The sequence below is a fragment of the Micropterus salmoides genome, unplaced genomic scaffold (assembly GCF_014851395.1).
Source record: "Micropterus salmoides isolate LMB-PRFRI ecotype aquatic unplaced genomic scaffold, ASM1485139v1 Ms_hic_scaffold_13, whole genome shotgun sequence".
In the NCBI taxonomy this organism is placed as follows: Eukaryota; Metazoa; Chordata; class Actinopteri; order Centrarchiformes; family Centrarchidae; genus Micropterus; species Micropterus salmoides.
This window is the reverse complement of record NW_024040374.1, coordinates 18,002,013-18,015,828: the sequence shown is the minus strand read 5'-3', so window position 1 is coordinate 18,015,828 and position 13,816 is coordinate 18,002,013. Positions and strand designations below refer to the sequence as shown.

Here is a 13,816-nt window from a genome sequence, read left to right as displayed (position 1 = left end):
ACAATAGCTTGAAGTAATGAGAGAGATGACCGTTACCTTACAAATAAGTCAGGATGTGCAAAGAAGTCTGCGTACATTTCTAACAAAGACCTCCTTTCTAGGATGAAGGTAGGCAGGACCACCTGTGAAATATAATGAAGGAGAAAACTGTTAAAACTGTAGCTGCGTGGGTTGTTCAAAAGACACAGCTTGCACAGATGATGTTGGCGAGTAAAAGGACTAAAAAGGACCACTGCAGTGAGGGAAATTTAGACAGAAAAAAGAAAGCAGGATCACAACGAAGCATGCTGGTCAGGGGTCCTTTACCTTAGTGAGGTCCATGCCCAAACGAACTTGAGAGAGAAGATGCATGATGACGCTCTTGTGCTCCTCCACAGACTCACCTTCGCCGTCATCATCACGGTCATCGTGGCTATCAAACGGGTCTGAAGACAAAGCAACACAGGACAGGTCTCATATGGTTGTAATAACATTAAATTTAATGGGGGAAAACTGTTGTACCATATTTGTGTACGTATCGTGTGCTTTCCCTTTTTACCTGCATCTGTGGTGCCGTTGGACATGGACGAGTTGAGGGACTCGTTTGTGTCTGGTCGTTTCAAACCTGTTACCTCATTAGTGAGGGATGAGGCAGCCGCGGGCCCTGAGGGACTGAGGGGAAAGAGGAGGAGATAGAGGAAGCGGAAAGGGGGCAGGAAGCAGGAGAGATAAGGAGATTTTACAGAAAGTTTTGTTGCAAACTTCTCTGGCTTTATTCGCCTGAAGCAGCATTTTCCCACCAAACCTGCTGAAGGCGATAATTACACTGTTACTTTCAAGCTGTAAAGCAATAGATTCACTGTATGCAGTGATGGTTGCGGGGAGGCGTGGTCATACTGTACTCACTCTATGCAGTGTTTGGGGGAAGTGGTGCTCTGGTAGAACTCGTCAGCATCGTAGAACTCATCCTCACTCGAGGAATAGGAGAAGTCCGGCACCGAGTGTGAGGGGAGGGGCATGTGAGCCGGGGAGGAGATGCCACTGCTGGGGCCAGACGGGCCACTCCCTGAAAGAGGAAAAAATATATAGAATCAAACATTGTGCATCATGTCATGGTTCTCTTGCAGCATTTTCCTTTTCATTTTATGGATCTATTTAATTAATAAAGAGTCCTTTATTCATCTATCAAATCAACATGTTGTCAAGCCGGCTGTGTACAGTAGAATTAAGTAGTCTTTAACATGGCGACAACCTCCTCTGCAGAGCAATTTGACAGGGCTGTTGAGCCTGCAGCCTGACTCCTTAGAGCACAGCGCAGCATTTTATAACTGCTGCCTCAGCACAGAAGACAAACAGGCATGAACCTCTGCTTTCCCTTGCCTTTTTTATTTACGTAATGTTCATGGACACAGCATTCCAGGTTGGAGAAGTACAGCAATAATTAATATTATAACATTTCCTCTTGTGGTTGAGTCCTTATCACATTAGCTTCATGGTGCAGGTAAATGAAGGGTCCAACAGGCTCTATGCATCTTGTAATCTTTAGAGGAATGTGTAATTCAAATTAATTAGTGGCAGAGCTCCCAGCACTGTGATATCACTGGCTGCAAGAGGGAAGTGAACTTTCACCTGTGCTGTTGGGAGTTGGGGTCTGCAGACTTCCCATCACCGTGACAACGGGACCAACGGATAACGTGGAGGGTCGTTGGTCGGATTTACACACCTGAGAAGCGTCTTCAAACAAAAAGAGAAAATAGAGTTAGTGCTGAAGCCTCATAATGAAGCCAAAAACATAAAAAAAAGGAAAAAAAGAAAAAAGAAATCCAGCGGGCTGAGAAAATGATCTGAGACGCGTCAGACGGTGGATTCAGCTGTGAGCGGGATTAAACGGTCTATTAAGAGACCGAAATTAGATTGGCCTACTTTGCATGGTTAATTTTCACATTTAAAAAAAAGAAAAACTGTCTAGTCACAGTCAACGGACCAAAAATGTTGTCAGATCTTAGTCATACCACGTGATTAAATTTAGTAAATTGTATTATTTTCTGACTAAAATGTCTGTAAACATAATCACAACGAAGAACAGGAATCTGCTTCAACACAGAACTGCATTAATACATTCATTTTCAGGTGAATTATGCCTAAAGAATTAACTATGATCACATCAATACATGTAATAACCATAATGCATCTAATGCGACTGCACCCTGCTGTAGATCTTCAAGTGTCAGGAACTTGTATCAATTTACCTTCAAAACACTGAAAGAACATTTAATACATTCATCAAAACCCTGAATGATATTGATATTGTCAATATGCTTCAGGTTTCATCCCCGTCTTTAAACACTAGAGTATAAAATGTTGCTGAGGGAAAAAATATTAACTCATTATGATCATTTGTCACGAAGCCCTTCACACAGAGCCGATAAATCAACTTGAGGAGACTAAGATGTGAACAACAGGGGGCGGTGTTGTCAACCTCTCTGGATGATGTTGCACAATCACAGTGTTTAAAAGTGTTTAAGAAATGGTGTGAAGGCAGATGTCTGGAACCTGTGGGTAGTGTGGTCTGTGTTGGCATCGTGGTGTTGTCTACGGGGGTGTCCAGAGGGGGCTGGTAGATCCCATCCACTGGGTTGATGGTGCTCTGAAGGAAACAAACAAAAACAACTCTATATGCGACATCAAACACAATAGCACACCCACTGCCTGCTTACTAATCTAAAATTTTCTTTAACATCCAATAAACCTTGAGATAAGAATCCAATACGGCAAAATATCTCTATAAACTAGTCATACAGGAAAACAACTTATATTTCAATATCTAGCTACAATATGACTAGCCTTGTTTAACAACACCTATAACAAATGTGGCTACATGCTAAACCACAGTGAAAAACCATTTCCTTAAAACATCAAAGCCAGATGTCACCAAATTCACAGCTTGTGCATCGGTTATAGATCGGCTTAATGGTGTAGCTACTCCACAACAAGAACAGTGAAATAAAATATGCACCATCCAGCGCAGGAAGATCAATTTACTTTCATTCCATTTCCTGTAAAGAGTGGCGTGCTTCTAGGTTTCATTAATCTAATCAATCAGAAACCAGCAACGGTTTGAAATCCAAACGCCAGCAATAGCTTTATACAATAACGAACAGCTCTTCTTGAACTCTGAGCAACCTTCTAGTCTAAAAAGGAGTTAATTAACTCCACTGGGCTGCAGACTAAATCAGCACCATGTTTTAACTCTCCGGCACTTGATCTCCCTAGAGTAAAAACCCGTGGGGACAGTCGTATCTGCAGTGGCTTGCCCTCACCAGAGCCACCTTTACATCATGTGTCTATGCATTTGAAAACAGGCTCAGTGTAATGGGGTGACTGGCACCAATGACCCAACTGACAGGAACACTGAAAACGTAAAGCAAAACAATATCGACCCCCATTCCCCAACAAGTTACCCCTCAGGGCTCTTGGTGACACTAAAATTAGATCCAGTCAATGTGACGTGTTATCTTGTTAGTCAAAATTGACCTGTAGTCTGTGATTTTTACAGCTTTTTTTTTTTCCTAGGCAAGTTTTGATGAAGTCATTTGAGATGCACAGGAACAGGCACGTAATGTGAAGCCATGGTTGTTTTTCTGAACGGCAAATTTTTCCTTTAAAAATACTACTCTACGGATTTGGAAATGACTCTCTGATCTTGTTTTTGTTCTTCTGTTTCTTTGTGCCACCAAAGTGTTTAATGGTAAACAAAAGGCAAGTTCAGATCAGAGGTATCATGCAGAGACGCTTGGTCTGACATCTCAGCCCTCCTCTGTTCCCACTTCTGTCTTACCCTCAAGCTTCCTTCCTTCCTCCCTCCCTCCCTCCCCTCCGCACTGCCCAGATACTTGCCTACTAGTCCACGTGCCTTCATGAAAGTAAGGTGAGGGCTACTAATTATAGCCAGTTGTCGTAGCAGAGCAAACCTTAACTAATCATAGAGCATAAATTGTTTTAACAGATATATGCTGAACAGATATCTGGTGGACCTGGATTTAAATGATTCCTGCACTTTAGGGCGCAGTGCTCAACAAGGTCAATTAAACATGGTCCTGGTGGTCTATAGTGCATTCATTATTTGATCCACATTATAGGTATACAGGCAACATGACAGACATTTAGACCTTCTAAAGCTGCAAAGACAGCTGTATCACAAAGATTATGGCATACAAAAATGTGCAGTTAGACGGCGCTTATGCTGTGCTATTTACACTACATAATACTGTGCTTAATGACTATGAGATTAAGTCTACTGTAAGAGCCACAGAGGCCTCTGTACGGCCCCTGTGGGACTCTTGCTTCAAGGACCACACTCATTCTATTTAAACATTACTCTTGCCTATATGCCTTTTTAAATGTATACATTAACCATTTTCCCCAGCCTTTGGCAAAAACAATCAAAAAAAATTCTCCATCATTAGAATATCATCTATAATGGTCAGCCATTGTTTGTAATAGGGTGCATCGGTTTTGAACCAGTTCTTGGTGACAGCCTTCTTTCCGTCAGTGAGAAGTATTGGTCTCCTGCGTATACATTTCCCTCCCTGTTTCCCAGGCATAAAACAAGACAAGACTGGGGGATTTTGTAACCCAATATCTCACACAAAGTCCCACAAAGGTTGTATTTTTATACAACTCCAAAAAAAAAGGTGTGATTTGTTTCCATGTGGTCACATAGCCTCCAGCATGGTTGTTGAAGACTAATTTTTTTACTTAACTTTTGGGGTGATGAAGTAACGATTTTGATTCTTCCAAATAAATTCTCTCCAGCTCTGTGATTGTGTAGCAGTCTGGTGTATTTTCCACATATCATACCACCATCTCATCATTTTTTTAAATCTCTTCATTCACTCCTTTCTCCCATTTAGCTATAACATATAGTAAATGTTGAATCCTTTTCTGAGTCCTGATTTGTTAGACCTTATGTGTTCTTTAAAACTTGAAAGCTTCTCATTTCAACATCTTTCCCACCAACTCTTTAAATCTGAAGTCAGATCTTCTTGGTTTACATTCACGATTGAAAGCAATACATTTTAACAGTCCAAGCTGATTTCCCACTTTAAATAGGATACCATGTATCTAGAGTAAATTATGTTACTGAATCTAGGTCTACCTCATTTTTAATATGGGCAGGAATCTCTCTTTCCCCAGTACTAACTTGAATCGGGAACTTGGATGCAGACATTTGGATATCTTTCCATTGGGCTGCATAATCGGCAGTGCACCAGAACTGTCAGTAATTTAAAATCCATGTGACATGTGGTTAAAACATGCAAGACACTTGGTATGGCCCTCGACATGAAGACAGGACACCTACAGAGCCACTAAAGTGCTCTTTGGATGGCTGTCCAGCTATTAGTGCTTGATGGTTCAATAAGCAGGCAGTGTGTACGTGATAAATCAATAAGAATAAGCTGAATAAGCTCCCTCTAATTGGTGGGTAAAGTGAAGTGCAACATTCTCTCATACACAGGCATGCAAACACATGTATAGTCTCCCGTACACATTTTCTGCAACAATGTGCATTTTCTATATTTAAAGTTTTCACACACACACATCCACATTTCATATCTTCATGAAGAAAAGAATAGCTCCCAGCCATTGCTAAAATAATTTAAATCTCAGATTCTCAGAAATTATTAACTTAATCAACAGGATAGTGGTGGCAGACATGAAGGAAAGAGCTAGAGATGGAGCTTATCTCCAAATTAGACGGCATGCACTAAAGAGATCTGATATATCTGATTTTCTAGAGTAGAGAGTAAATTAAGCAAGAAAAGAAAGTTAGCAGTTTGTTTGATTTCAATTTCTGTCATGGACGGAGAATGTCAAACTTACTATAAGTCCGTTTGCGTGTTGCTGTTCGTTACTTTGGTCCTTAAAATTTTGAGAAGACAATGTTAGACTACTTGTGTAGTAAGGTTGAAGAGTCACTTCATAGAGCATCCTGAGCATCTGCAGCGTAGAGAGCAATGAGATGCATTCCTCTCGTCACATGGAGCTTCACAATATTCACCAACTTGCCACATGCAGTAATCCTTTCATCACATGGTAAAACCCTCATCAGTTCTTTCATTATCAGTAAGGACAGGATTGCTCTGCCATGCCAATCTGTAAAGTAATCTACATGTTTCCTAGATTCTTTTTCACGAGTAAAAGTGTTCAGTGATTAAAAAAACCCTACAAGTCTCACCTTACAACTATGTGAAGCAGAAATGATTGCTCCACTTCCTTTACAAAAGTGCTGAATGGAACATGTGATGAAACAGAGTACTGGGCTACACCCTCACCAACCAACGACCCAGATAGCAACTGTAAGCAGGGAACTACCCCAGAGGCAAGGTAACACACAATGCACACTGATGTGGACTCACAACAACAATGACTATGGTGAAGTGGGCAGACCAAACTACAAAGAGACGAATTAGACATGCGCCGATATTGTGTTTACCTTGGCGATTTGCAGCAGTACAATACAGTGCTTGATGGACTCTACCATGCTCTGAAAGAAAAAGATTGAAAATGCATATTTAACAACTGGCAACTGACTTCAAAACTCAAAGACGGGAAGGAAAATGTGTTAAGTTCTGACTTACACAAGTAGTCTCCTTCAAATTTTCAATTTTCTGTAAAAATGGAAAGAAAACAGGCTGTAAAATCAAACAGCAATTTTAAAAACAAATACAACATACAGAAGCAGAAGCGCTGACCAGTTTAATGGCAAATAAAGCACAACTGGAAGACAACTTAGAGCAGCAGCTTTTTTGTTCTTTGGAAATCTACAAGACAATTCCCCATACTGAAGAGATTGGCAAGGCAACAGTGACAAACTAGTCAAAGCGACCAAAAGCCAGAATTAATCTCCAGGAGGAAGTGAATCACTCAGTTGCTGGTAAACAACTGAGACATACTAAAACTGAACTGCTTCCTCCAACAAAACTAAACAACTCTACCAGATAATTAACTTAAAACTAAAATTACAAGTTACCAAAAAAAACCCGCCCTTTGTGGGGCTAACAGTAGCTGCTAGTTCGGCCGGATTATTAGACTAAAAAAGCTGGGTGAGCTGGTGAAACATATGGGAGGAGGCCTGAGCTATCAGACTAACGCCACTTGAGGTACACAAAGCAGTATTATGAGACAGTCAATACAAATGAGAAATAGGTCATAATGTACCATAGGTCATTTTTGAACCAATCTTTTAACCTTTTAAAAAATAAGATGGCTTAAAACTACAGTGACCAGATGAGTATACGTGAAATCCGGGACAGGGGGTCCGGGTGTAGCGCGGCCTCCTGTACATTACATTTAGTGTCAACAAACAGTAAAAAAAGTGAAAGTCAAAACTCAACGCTAAAATTAGGATGCCATTAGGAAAACAACTATGACCCTGTTGTATGTAACAGTGTGTAAATCATGATCCGTTACATACAATTCATTTAATTTTATCAGTGTGACCATCACATTTGATCTCTCTTTCTCCACGGCCGCCTGCAGCTACACTTTGCCTGTCCTTCCGACTACAACTTCCACTGTCTTTCTCTATACTAGAAAACAATAACAGGGAAAGAGCATGCACACGTGTTACTTTGTGGCTGTAATAACGCTGTTTAAACAATGCCCACGCTACTCTGCAGTAGCCAATGAAGAGCTGGAACACTGTCCATCTGTGGACAACGATCAGTATTAAATGCTTTATTAGGCTATAACTCATCAAAACTCAGGTTCAGACAAGTTTTCGTGACAAACAGGATTCTGCTCGTAAATTCGGGTATGTTGCAAACTTTTAGGACGTCTAGTCCCCTTACTTAAAACTGACAAGCAACAGATACCAATCATCTGCACCACACTGACAGCTTTCATCTATTGCTCCCCAGGGCTACATGTCAGCCTGCTTCCCCTGCTGTTAGCCTCAGCTCTAATGACAGCCAGAAGAGCAGACCAGAGAGCATATGCACGAGGACATAGCAACACTGCTGGTACTCACTCTGCGTGATTCATCCTCTTTGCAGTCCTTGATCTTCTCATCAAACAGCTGTGTGAGAGTGACAGAGAACAAGAGATGGAAAAGAATAAAAGAGGTGAAATATGAGCGAAAAAGTCATATTGTGCATGAAATGAAAAAAGCATAGTAGTTTCAATGAATATATATATTTGTTATTTATACCTTATTTATTTTAACTTAACTTCTGCATGTTCTTCTTTGTTAAGTTGTGTATGTCTTTTTATGTATATTTAATGTAAGCAGCTGCTACTGCAACACTGCATTTTCCCTTTGAGCATGAACAAAGTGCCTATCTACCCATTCTTCACAGATAATGTGGCGGCAAGTAGCAAGCTCTTCTCCCCCAAGGAAGGACGCTTCCAGTATTGTCATTAAGTCTGCCTGAGAAAATGTGCTGCTGCTGCTGCTTCTTTAAAATACATAATTTTCTGCTTTATCATCGTGCTACCACAAATCTTATTCTGTATAACTTCTGCTTTCTTACAGAAGGGAGTGAGAGCAGCAAAGTGAAACAAGAGACAAGTTAAGGGAAAGGTCATGACATAGTGCCATACCATGTCTATGACAAATTTACAGTTTTAGAGTAAATTTTAGGTTGCAATTCAGAATAAATTATTTGACCTGTGAAAATTATTTATGTTTAGCTAAATGCGTCAATGTGAGAGGCAGGTAAAAATAAACACAATATTCCAGATGAAATGATGATGTCTGTTAGGTGTTGCTCCATTGAGTCCTACCTTTAACTGGTCGATCAGAATCTGTAGGTAGGCGTCAGCTTCAGCTAGCTTCTTGTCAAAGTCTTGAACACTCGGAACAAATCCTGTCTCGGCCTCCTGAGGATGGAGAAAAAAAAAAACATCACCACAATTAATTTCAAACGAAATGTGTGCAGTATTTGCATATTCCAAGTCAAATACTCGTAGTAGTCACGTATTATCCGTTCATAGAAAATAAAAATAAGAGCTCATCTCTGTCACCTCCTGGCCAGGTAAGCTTTGTAAACTGTTGGACAAAATGGTGGACAGAAACATCAACAGTTCAGGAGAATCTTCCAGCAGCGTACTGTACTGGGGGGGAGATATGAATACTATTGTAGCCTACATAAAAGGCCAGCAGGTCCGTCTGCCTGACCGACTGACTAGAGGCCAGCTAATTTCAGGCTTCAACTAAACTGAATCAAGGAACTCAAGGCTGGCGAGATTTTAGCTACTGACAGGGAAGCGTGTGTGTAAAGGGACTGAGGTGCAGTCAAATCCATTGTTTGTTAATTAGCTTGCCTTAATAGCCCCATCAGAATCAGAAACGCAAGACTCCGCACACACATGCACAGACATTTTCATTACATAATATCCATTAGAAGGTAATTACTAGACTATTGGCAGGACAGACGTGACCGGGCATCTGTCTCTTTCTGTCTGAGCCGAGAACAATCCAGTTGGCTGTGTCACAAAACCAAACAGGAAAATGGGCAAATAAACGCACGCACAGACAAGACTTCCTTAAAAAAAAAAAAAAAAAAAAATCACCAGTAACAACATTCGGCACCAATGAAAACACAATAATCCTTCTAGGTCAAGCCAAACAAATCAGTAAGATAACTAACACAGCGTGTGTCAGCAGCAGTTACTCTGACATGAAAAAACACAGAACACCACCTCTCACACGAAAAAGCAAAAGAATAATAGTTCAACTGATAACGACTGTTAAAATCAAACAGAAACCTTGTTAGTAAACCAAGCTCTACCGCTGCTTTGTATTTGCTGCGTCGCACAGCCCTGGTGTGTCCTGAGTCTGTGGGGGGTTTTCTTCCTGCTAAAGACGATCTCACAGGAATGTGAAGAAAAGCCATTAACAGCCAAACACCGTTAGCAGCTGCCCCGGCCTGAGACCTGCTAATGTTTAAACTGTAAAAACATAGCTTTATAGAGAACAAAGTCTGAGTAAACTCAGCAACCATGAAGTCTGCAGTTAACTGCCCAAACTTCCTCAAAAAGGATCAAAGGTACTTTCACTGTTAGCGTAAGAACAAAATATAGCTGGCCACAAGAGGGCCTGAGCAAAAATCTAACAATTTTGATGCACTTGTGAACTTCTATATACTGTATACATGTGTGCGTCCTTTTCTGGATTGGCACAGTCATCAGAGTGTGAGGAATTTCCCCTGACTGCTAACTCCTACTACACTGGAAAATCACGCCAGTTTATTGAGAAAAGAGCAGCTATCTTTCTGCTAAGGCATTACACCATGGTCATTTCTAGTTAACAAAACACATAAATTCAGATCAAAGCCAAAACTTTTACATGTGCTATGTATATACAGGGTGTGGACTACACCTTTGGCAATCTCATAAACTTCAAATTTTCACAGTGAAGTGTTGCCATACATTACAACTGTTCGTTGTAAGCCTAAGTACATGTGAAAAGAAACTAAATTGGAGCAGGAAAATGAAGCTAACAGGGTGAAAACAAAACAGGACTGCAAAGGAAGACACATAATGGAGGGGAAGCATTTTGTTTTTTTATAACCCGAGCATAAGTTTGGAAAGTCACAGGCAGGTGGTTGGTTTAAAAACAGCCACTGTACCACTACGTCATAGTGCTTACTTCCTTGCTGTTCCTGAAATATTCCCAGATGTCTGCACCTCCACTCCCACCATTTTTTGACCGGCCATAAAACTGCATAAGATAGGATGTACAATGTTTCCTTTGTAATGACAGTTTTGCTTGGGGGGGGCACTATTACAATGGTTATCAACCATTTCGATAAGTTATTTATTTTTCCATGTATGAACATTTCACGGTTCCAGCTTGACAAATGTGAAGATTGGCTGCTGATCTTTTTCATCATTTTACTTTAATTGTTAATAATTTTAAGGTTGGACTAAACAAGCATTGTGAACATGTCACTTGATTGACATCACATAATTGTGATGGCATTCCTTACGATTATCAGAATTTTTACAAACCAAACACCTAATCCATAATGAAAATAATCTTCAAGATGAGCATGGTGGATGGGGTTGGGGCATTATTTCTGCATTGAGTACTTTTACTTTTAATACTTTAACATTTCCAGCGCTGGACTTGTACTTATAAACAGAATATTTTTAGAGTGTGGTCTTAACTAAATAATCAGATTCCTTCCTCCACCACTGCCCACTCTGTCTATCAAGGTAAACAAACTATTAATAACTATATAAGCTTAGTTAGTTTTCCATCACGTTAGCTTAGCACACCCACAGCCTGACTCTGCAGAGCCTGCCCTTTAAGGAAACTGGTCTTCGTAACCTGTGTGACGCAGCCTGGCAGGTTTCTTATGGGAAACGAGGCTCTCCCGGTGTGTGCGGAAAGTACCACCACATTGCAGCAATCATAGATAAGTGTATGCGATGCGGGTTCGTTAAGTTACTTTTGTCATTCGTAACGTGACTATTTCAGCAACGAAGCTACTGAATGTATTGTGTTCGCTGGTATAAGAGAAAAAAAAAGTCCCTGTTCACGCAGTGTTACTACAGCGTCCTCCAGCTTTCTTCACAGCAGAGTTGTGTGCAACTTAGCGGAAACACTGGGGTAGCAGGATAATCGTAGCGACGGTGGACGGCAATAGTCAGTTATTGACGGTCACACGTTACATGCCGACGTCAGTGTGCAGAGTCGATGCAAAACACAACGTGGTCAGTCAATTTATGTGTTGAAGTGAAGTAGGTCTAATTAAACAACCACCGGCAATGGCGGCTGACCTCATGAATTTGATTCGCTGTGCATCCCTGTGTGTGTGTTTGTGCGACATGGTGGGGATATTGTAGAGCAGCCCGCAAAGTCTCACTCACAAACCCATCCACCCCACCCTCTACAAACAACACTCGCCCCCACCCCCCAGTTTCTATTTGTCTTTCCACGCAGTGTGACCCACTTTAAAATGCTGCCGCTGCCCCAGCAGCGCACTGCAGCCGTTTTAAAGTTATCCCTGCTGTGGTGCAGTGGCGCTTTGCGTTTGTGTGTGTGTTTACTTACTGGGTGCCTCGCTCCAATGGACATTCTGCGTTAAACCTTGTACATCTCTCCCATCAGGCCATTTAGCCTGACACAAGATCGTTTTCTCTTTCTCTGCCTTTTGTTAAGTCTGTTTTTCTCTGCTTACAGCAACAAAACCAGCTCTGGTTAAATTGGCGTCCTTTTCCCCTCCTCCCCTCCACCACACACAAACAGAAAACAATCTCCTTCGCTCGCTCTCCACTGCAGTATGCCAACATAAACCACAGCAGCCTTCTCGCTGTGCAGCCAGTCTGGCTACAGTATATCCTTCGGCAGCAGTTATCAGCTGAGTGTGTGGTATGAAGGCAGACAGCGTTGAGTTAATCCAGGACCCTCCCCTGGCAGGAAAGCCACACTTCCTCTCACGCAGGCAGAAGAGAAAACACATAAAGCAGCGGCGAATGCTGACAGGGACAAGCATTAACGCCCACTCTGATTGGCTGAGGCAGCAGCGGCAGATGTTTGGTTGATCAAGCAAGCACGTCTCGGATTGGTTACTGCTAGGTCATATGAAGCTACGACACAGCGAGCTGCATAAGTGTGTGTTTGTGTGTGTGCCCGCCCAGAGCAAGCAGGCGCACGTAGCACATCAGAAGGATTTGCCACAGAGGGAGGGCAGGAAGGCAGGAAAAAAAAGAAAGGAGGGAGAGCAAATTAAATGGTTGGTCATGAGGGTGAAAATGAGGAAATGGTTGTGAAGAGCTGTACGTATATGATGATGACAGGGGAAAAGGAAGAAAGGTTTGGGTAGGCCAGCAGGAAAACGGTTGGCCAGAGAACAAGTGGAAGTCGGGACAAGCAAGAAAAAGTCTGAGACACACGTGGCCTGAACACTGGTAAAATAACAGACAAAAAATAAAAGAGACAAGCCAAGCTGCCAGCAGGTCAGCAGTAAATCAAACAAGAAAACAGTCCTGCCACAAAACTAAGCCAGATTTTATGGGACTAACCACCATAACATCCTCCATTTTCATGGTCTGACTGTCATTATTTCCATTTATTAAGACTCGTCACTGACTCTCAACTGCAAAAAGATCAGGTATGAGCAAGACACAAAGCTAAAGTGCTAAGAAACAAGACCTGAGATGCCAAGTCCCTTTCAAAGTCATCATATGAGTGTTGTGGTGTAACACTACATGATTTACAGAATATGCAAATGCATGCAATCTCAGGTTCAATAAAAATCCCACAATCAAAGCAATGACATCTATGGAACATTTTAGTCTTCACTTTATCTATGCCAGTATACTCTTCATGTATTACAAAGAGCCTATTTGCATAGGAAAATAACATGGTAAATAGTAAAACTACATGCTGACTCAGGAATTAGCGTAAACAGGCAAACAAAAATCAAGGAACCCCACAGCAAAACGACTAAACAGGTAAACAAAAAAATAAAAATAAAAAATACCCACAGCCAAATTACTTTTGTTTGTTGTTATACTGGATGGGCTAGACACAGACTAACAGAAACTGAAACACTTACACATACAGCGCATGTTTACATACCCGGAGTTGGAGGGTGTGACGGAGGATAGTTCCCTCTAAGGCGTGGATCCACTTCTCCCGCTCGTCTGCATCTCGGGCTGAGGGCAGAAGCACACAGACACACCCAGTGAGCCCTGTTTTCCACACAGACACCATCAGTAGCCATTACACTCGTGTTACACACTAATGGCACAAAGACAACACTGAAATGACATGAGTACTGGTAATACAGTGATGGATGCTTTATATTCATTTAAATTTATA

The 13,816-nt window shown here is 41.4% G+C and overlaps 1 protein-coding gene across 5 annotated transcripts in view; it reads right to left on the bottom strand.

Annotated features, from left to right (window-relative positions):
* Nucleotides 1–13,816, bottom strand: part of osbpl9 (oxysterol binding protein-like 9) — a 30,923-nt gene that overhangs the window by 4,160 nt on the left and 12,947 nt on the right. Inside the window, exons 4-15 of one of the 5 annotated variants that reach the window (XM_038715916.1) lie at nucleotides 13,574–13,650; nucleotides 8,767–8,862; nucleotides 8,012–8,059; nucleotides 6,621–6,650; nucleotides 6,476–6,526; nucleotides 5,863–5,901; nucleotides 2,533–2,626; nucleotides 1,609–1,713; nucleotides 886–1,045; nucleotides 539–651; nucleotides 307–425; nucleotides 37–122 (exon numbers count right to left, since the gene is read on the bottom strand). In XM_038715916.1, coding sequence (XP_038571844.1) covers nucleotides 37–122; nucleotides 307–425; nucleotides 539–651; nucleotides 886–1,045; nucleotides 1,609–1,713; nucleotides 2,533–2,626; nucleotides 5,863–5,901; nucleotides 6,476–6,526; nucleotides 6,621–6,650; nucleotides 8,012–8,059; nucleotides 8,767–8,862; nucleotides 13,574–13,650 — 1,018 coding nt within the window. Of the gene's footprint in view, nucleotides 1–36; nucleotides 123–306; nucleotides 426–538; nucleotides 652–885; nucleotides 1,046–1,608; nucleotides 1,714–2,532; nucleotides 2,627–5,862; nucleotides 5,902–6,475; nucleotides 6,527–6,620; nucleotides 6,651–8,011; nucleotides 8,060–8,766; nucleotides 8,863–9,750; nucleotides 10,004–12,043; nucleotides 12,437–13,573; nucleotides 13,651–13,816 lie in introns of those variants that run through there. The other 4 variants (XM_038715919.1, XM_038715920.1, XM_038715918.1 and 1 more) reach the window with 4 other exon arrangements.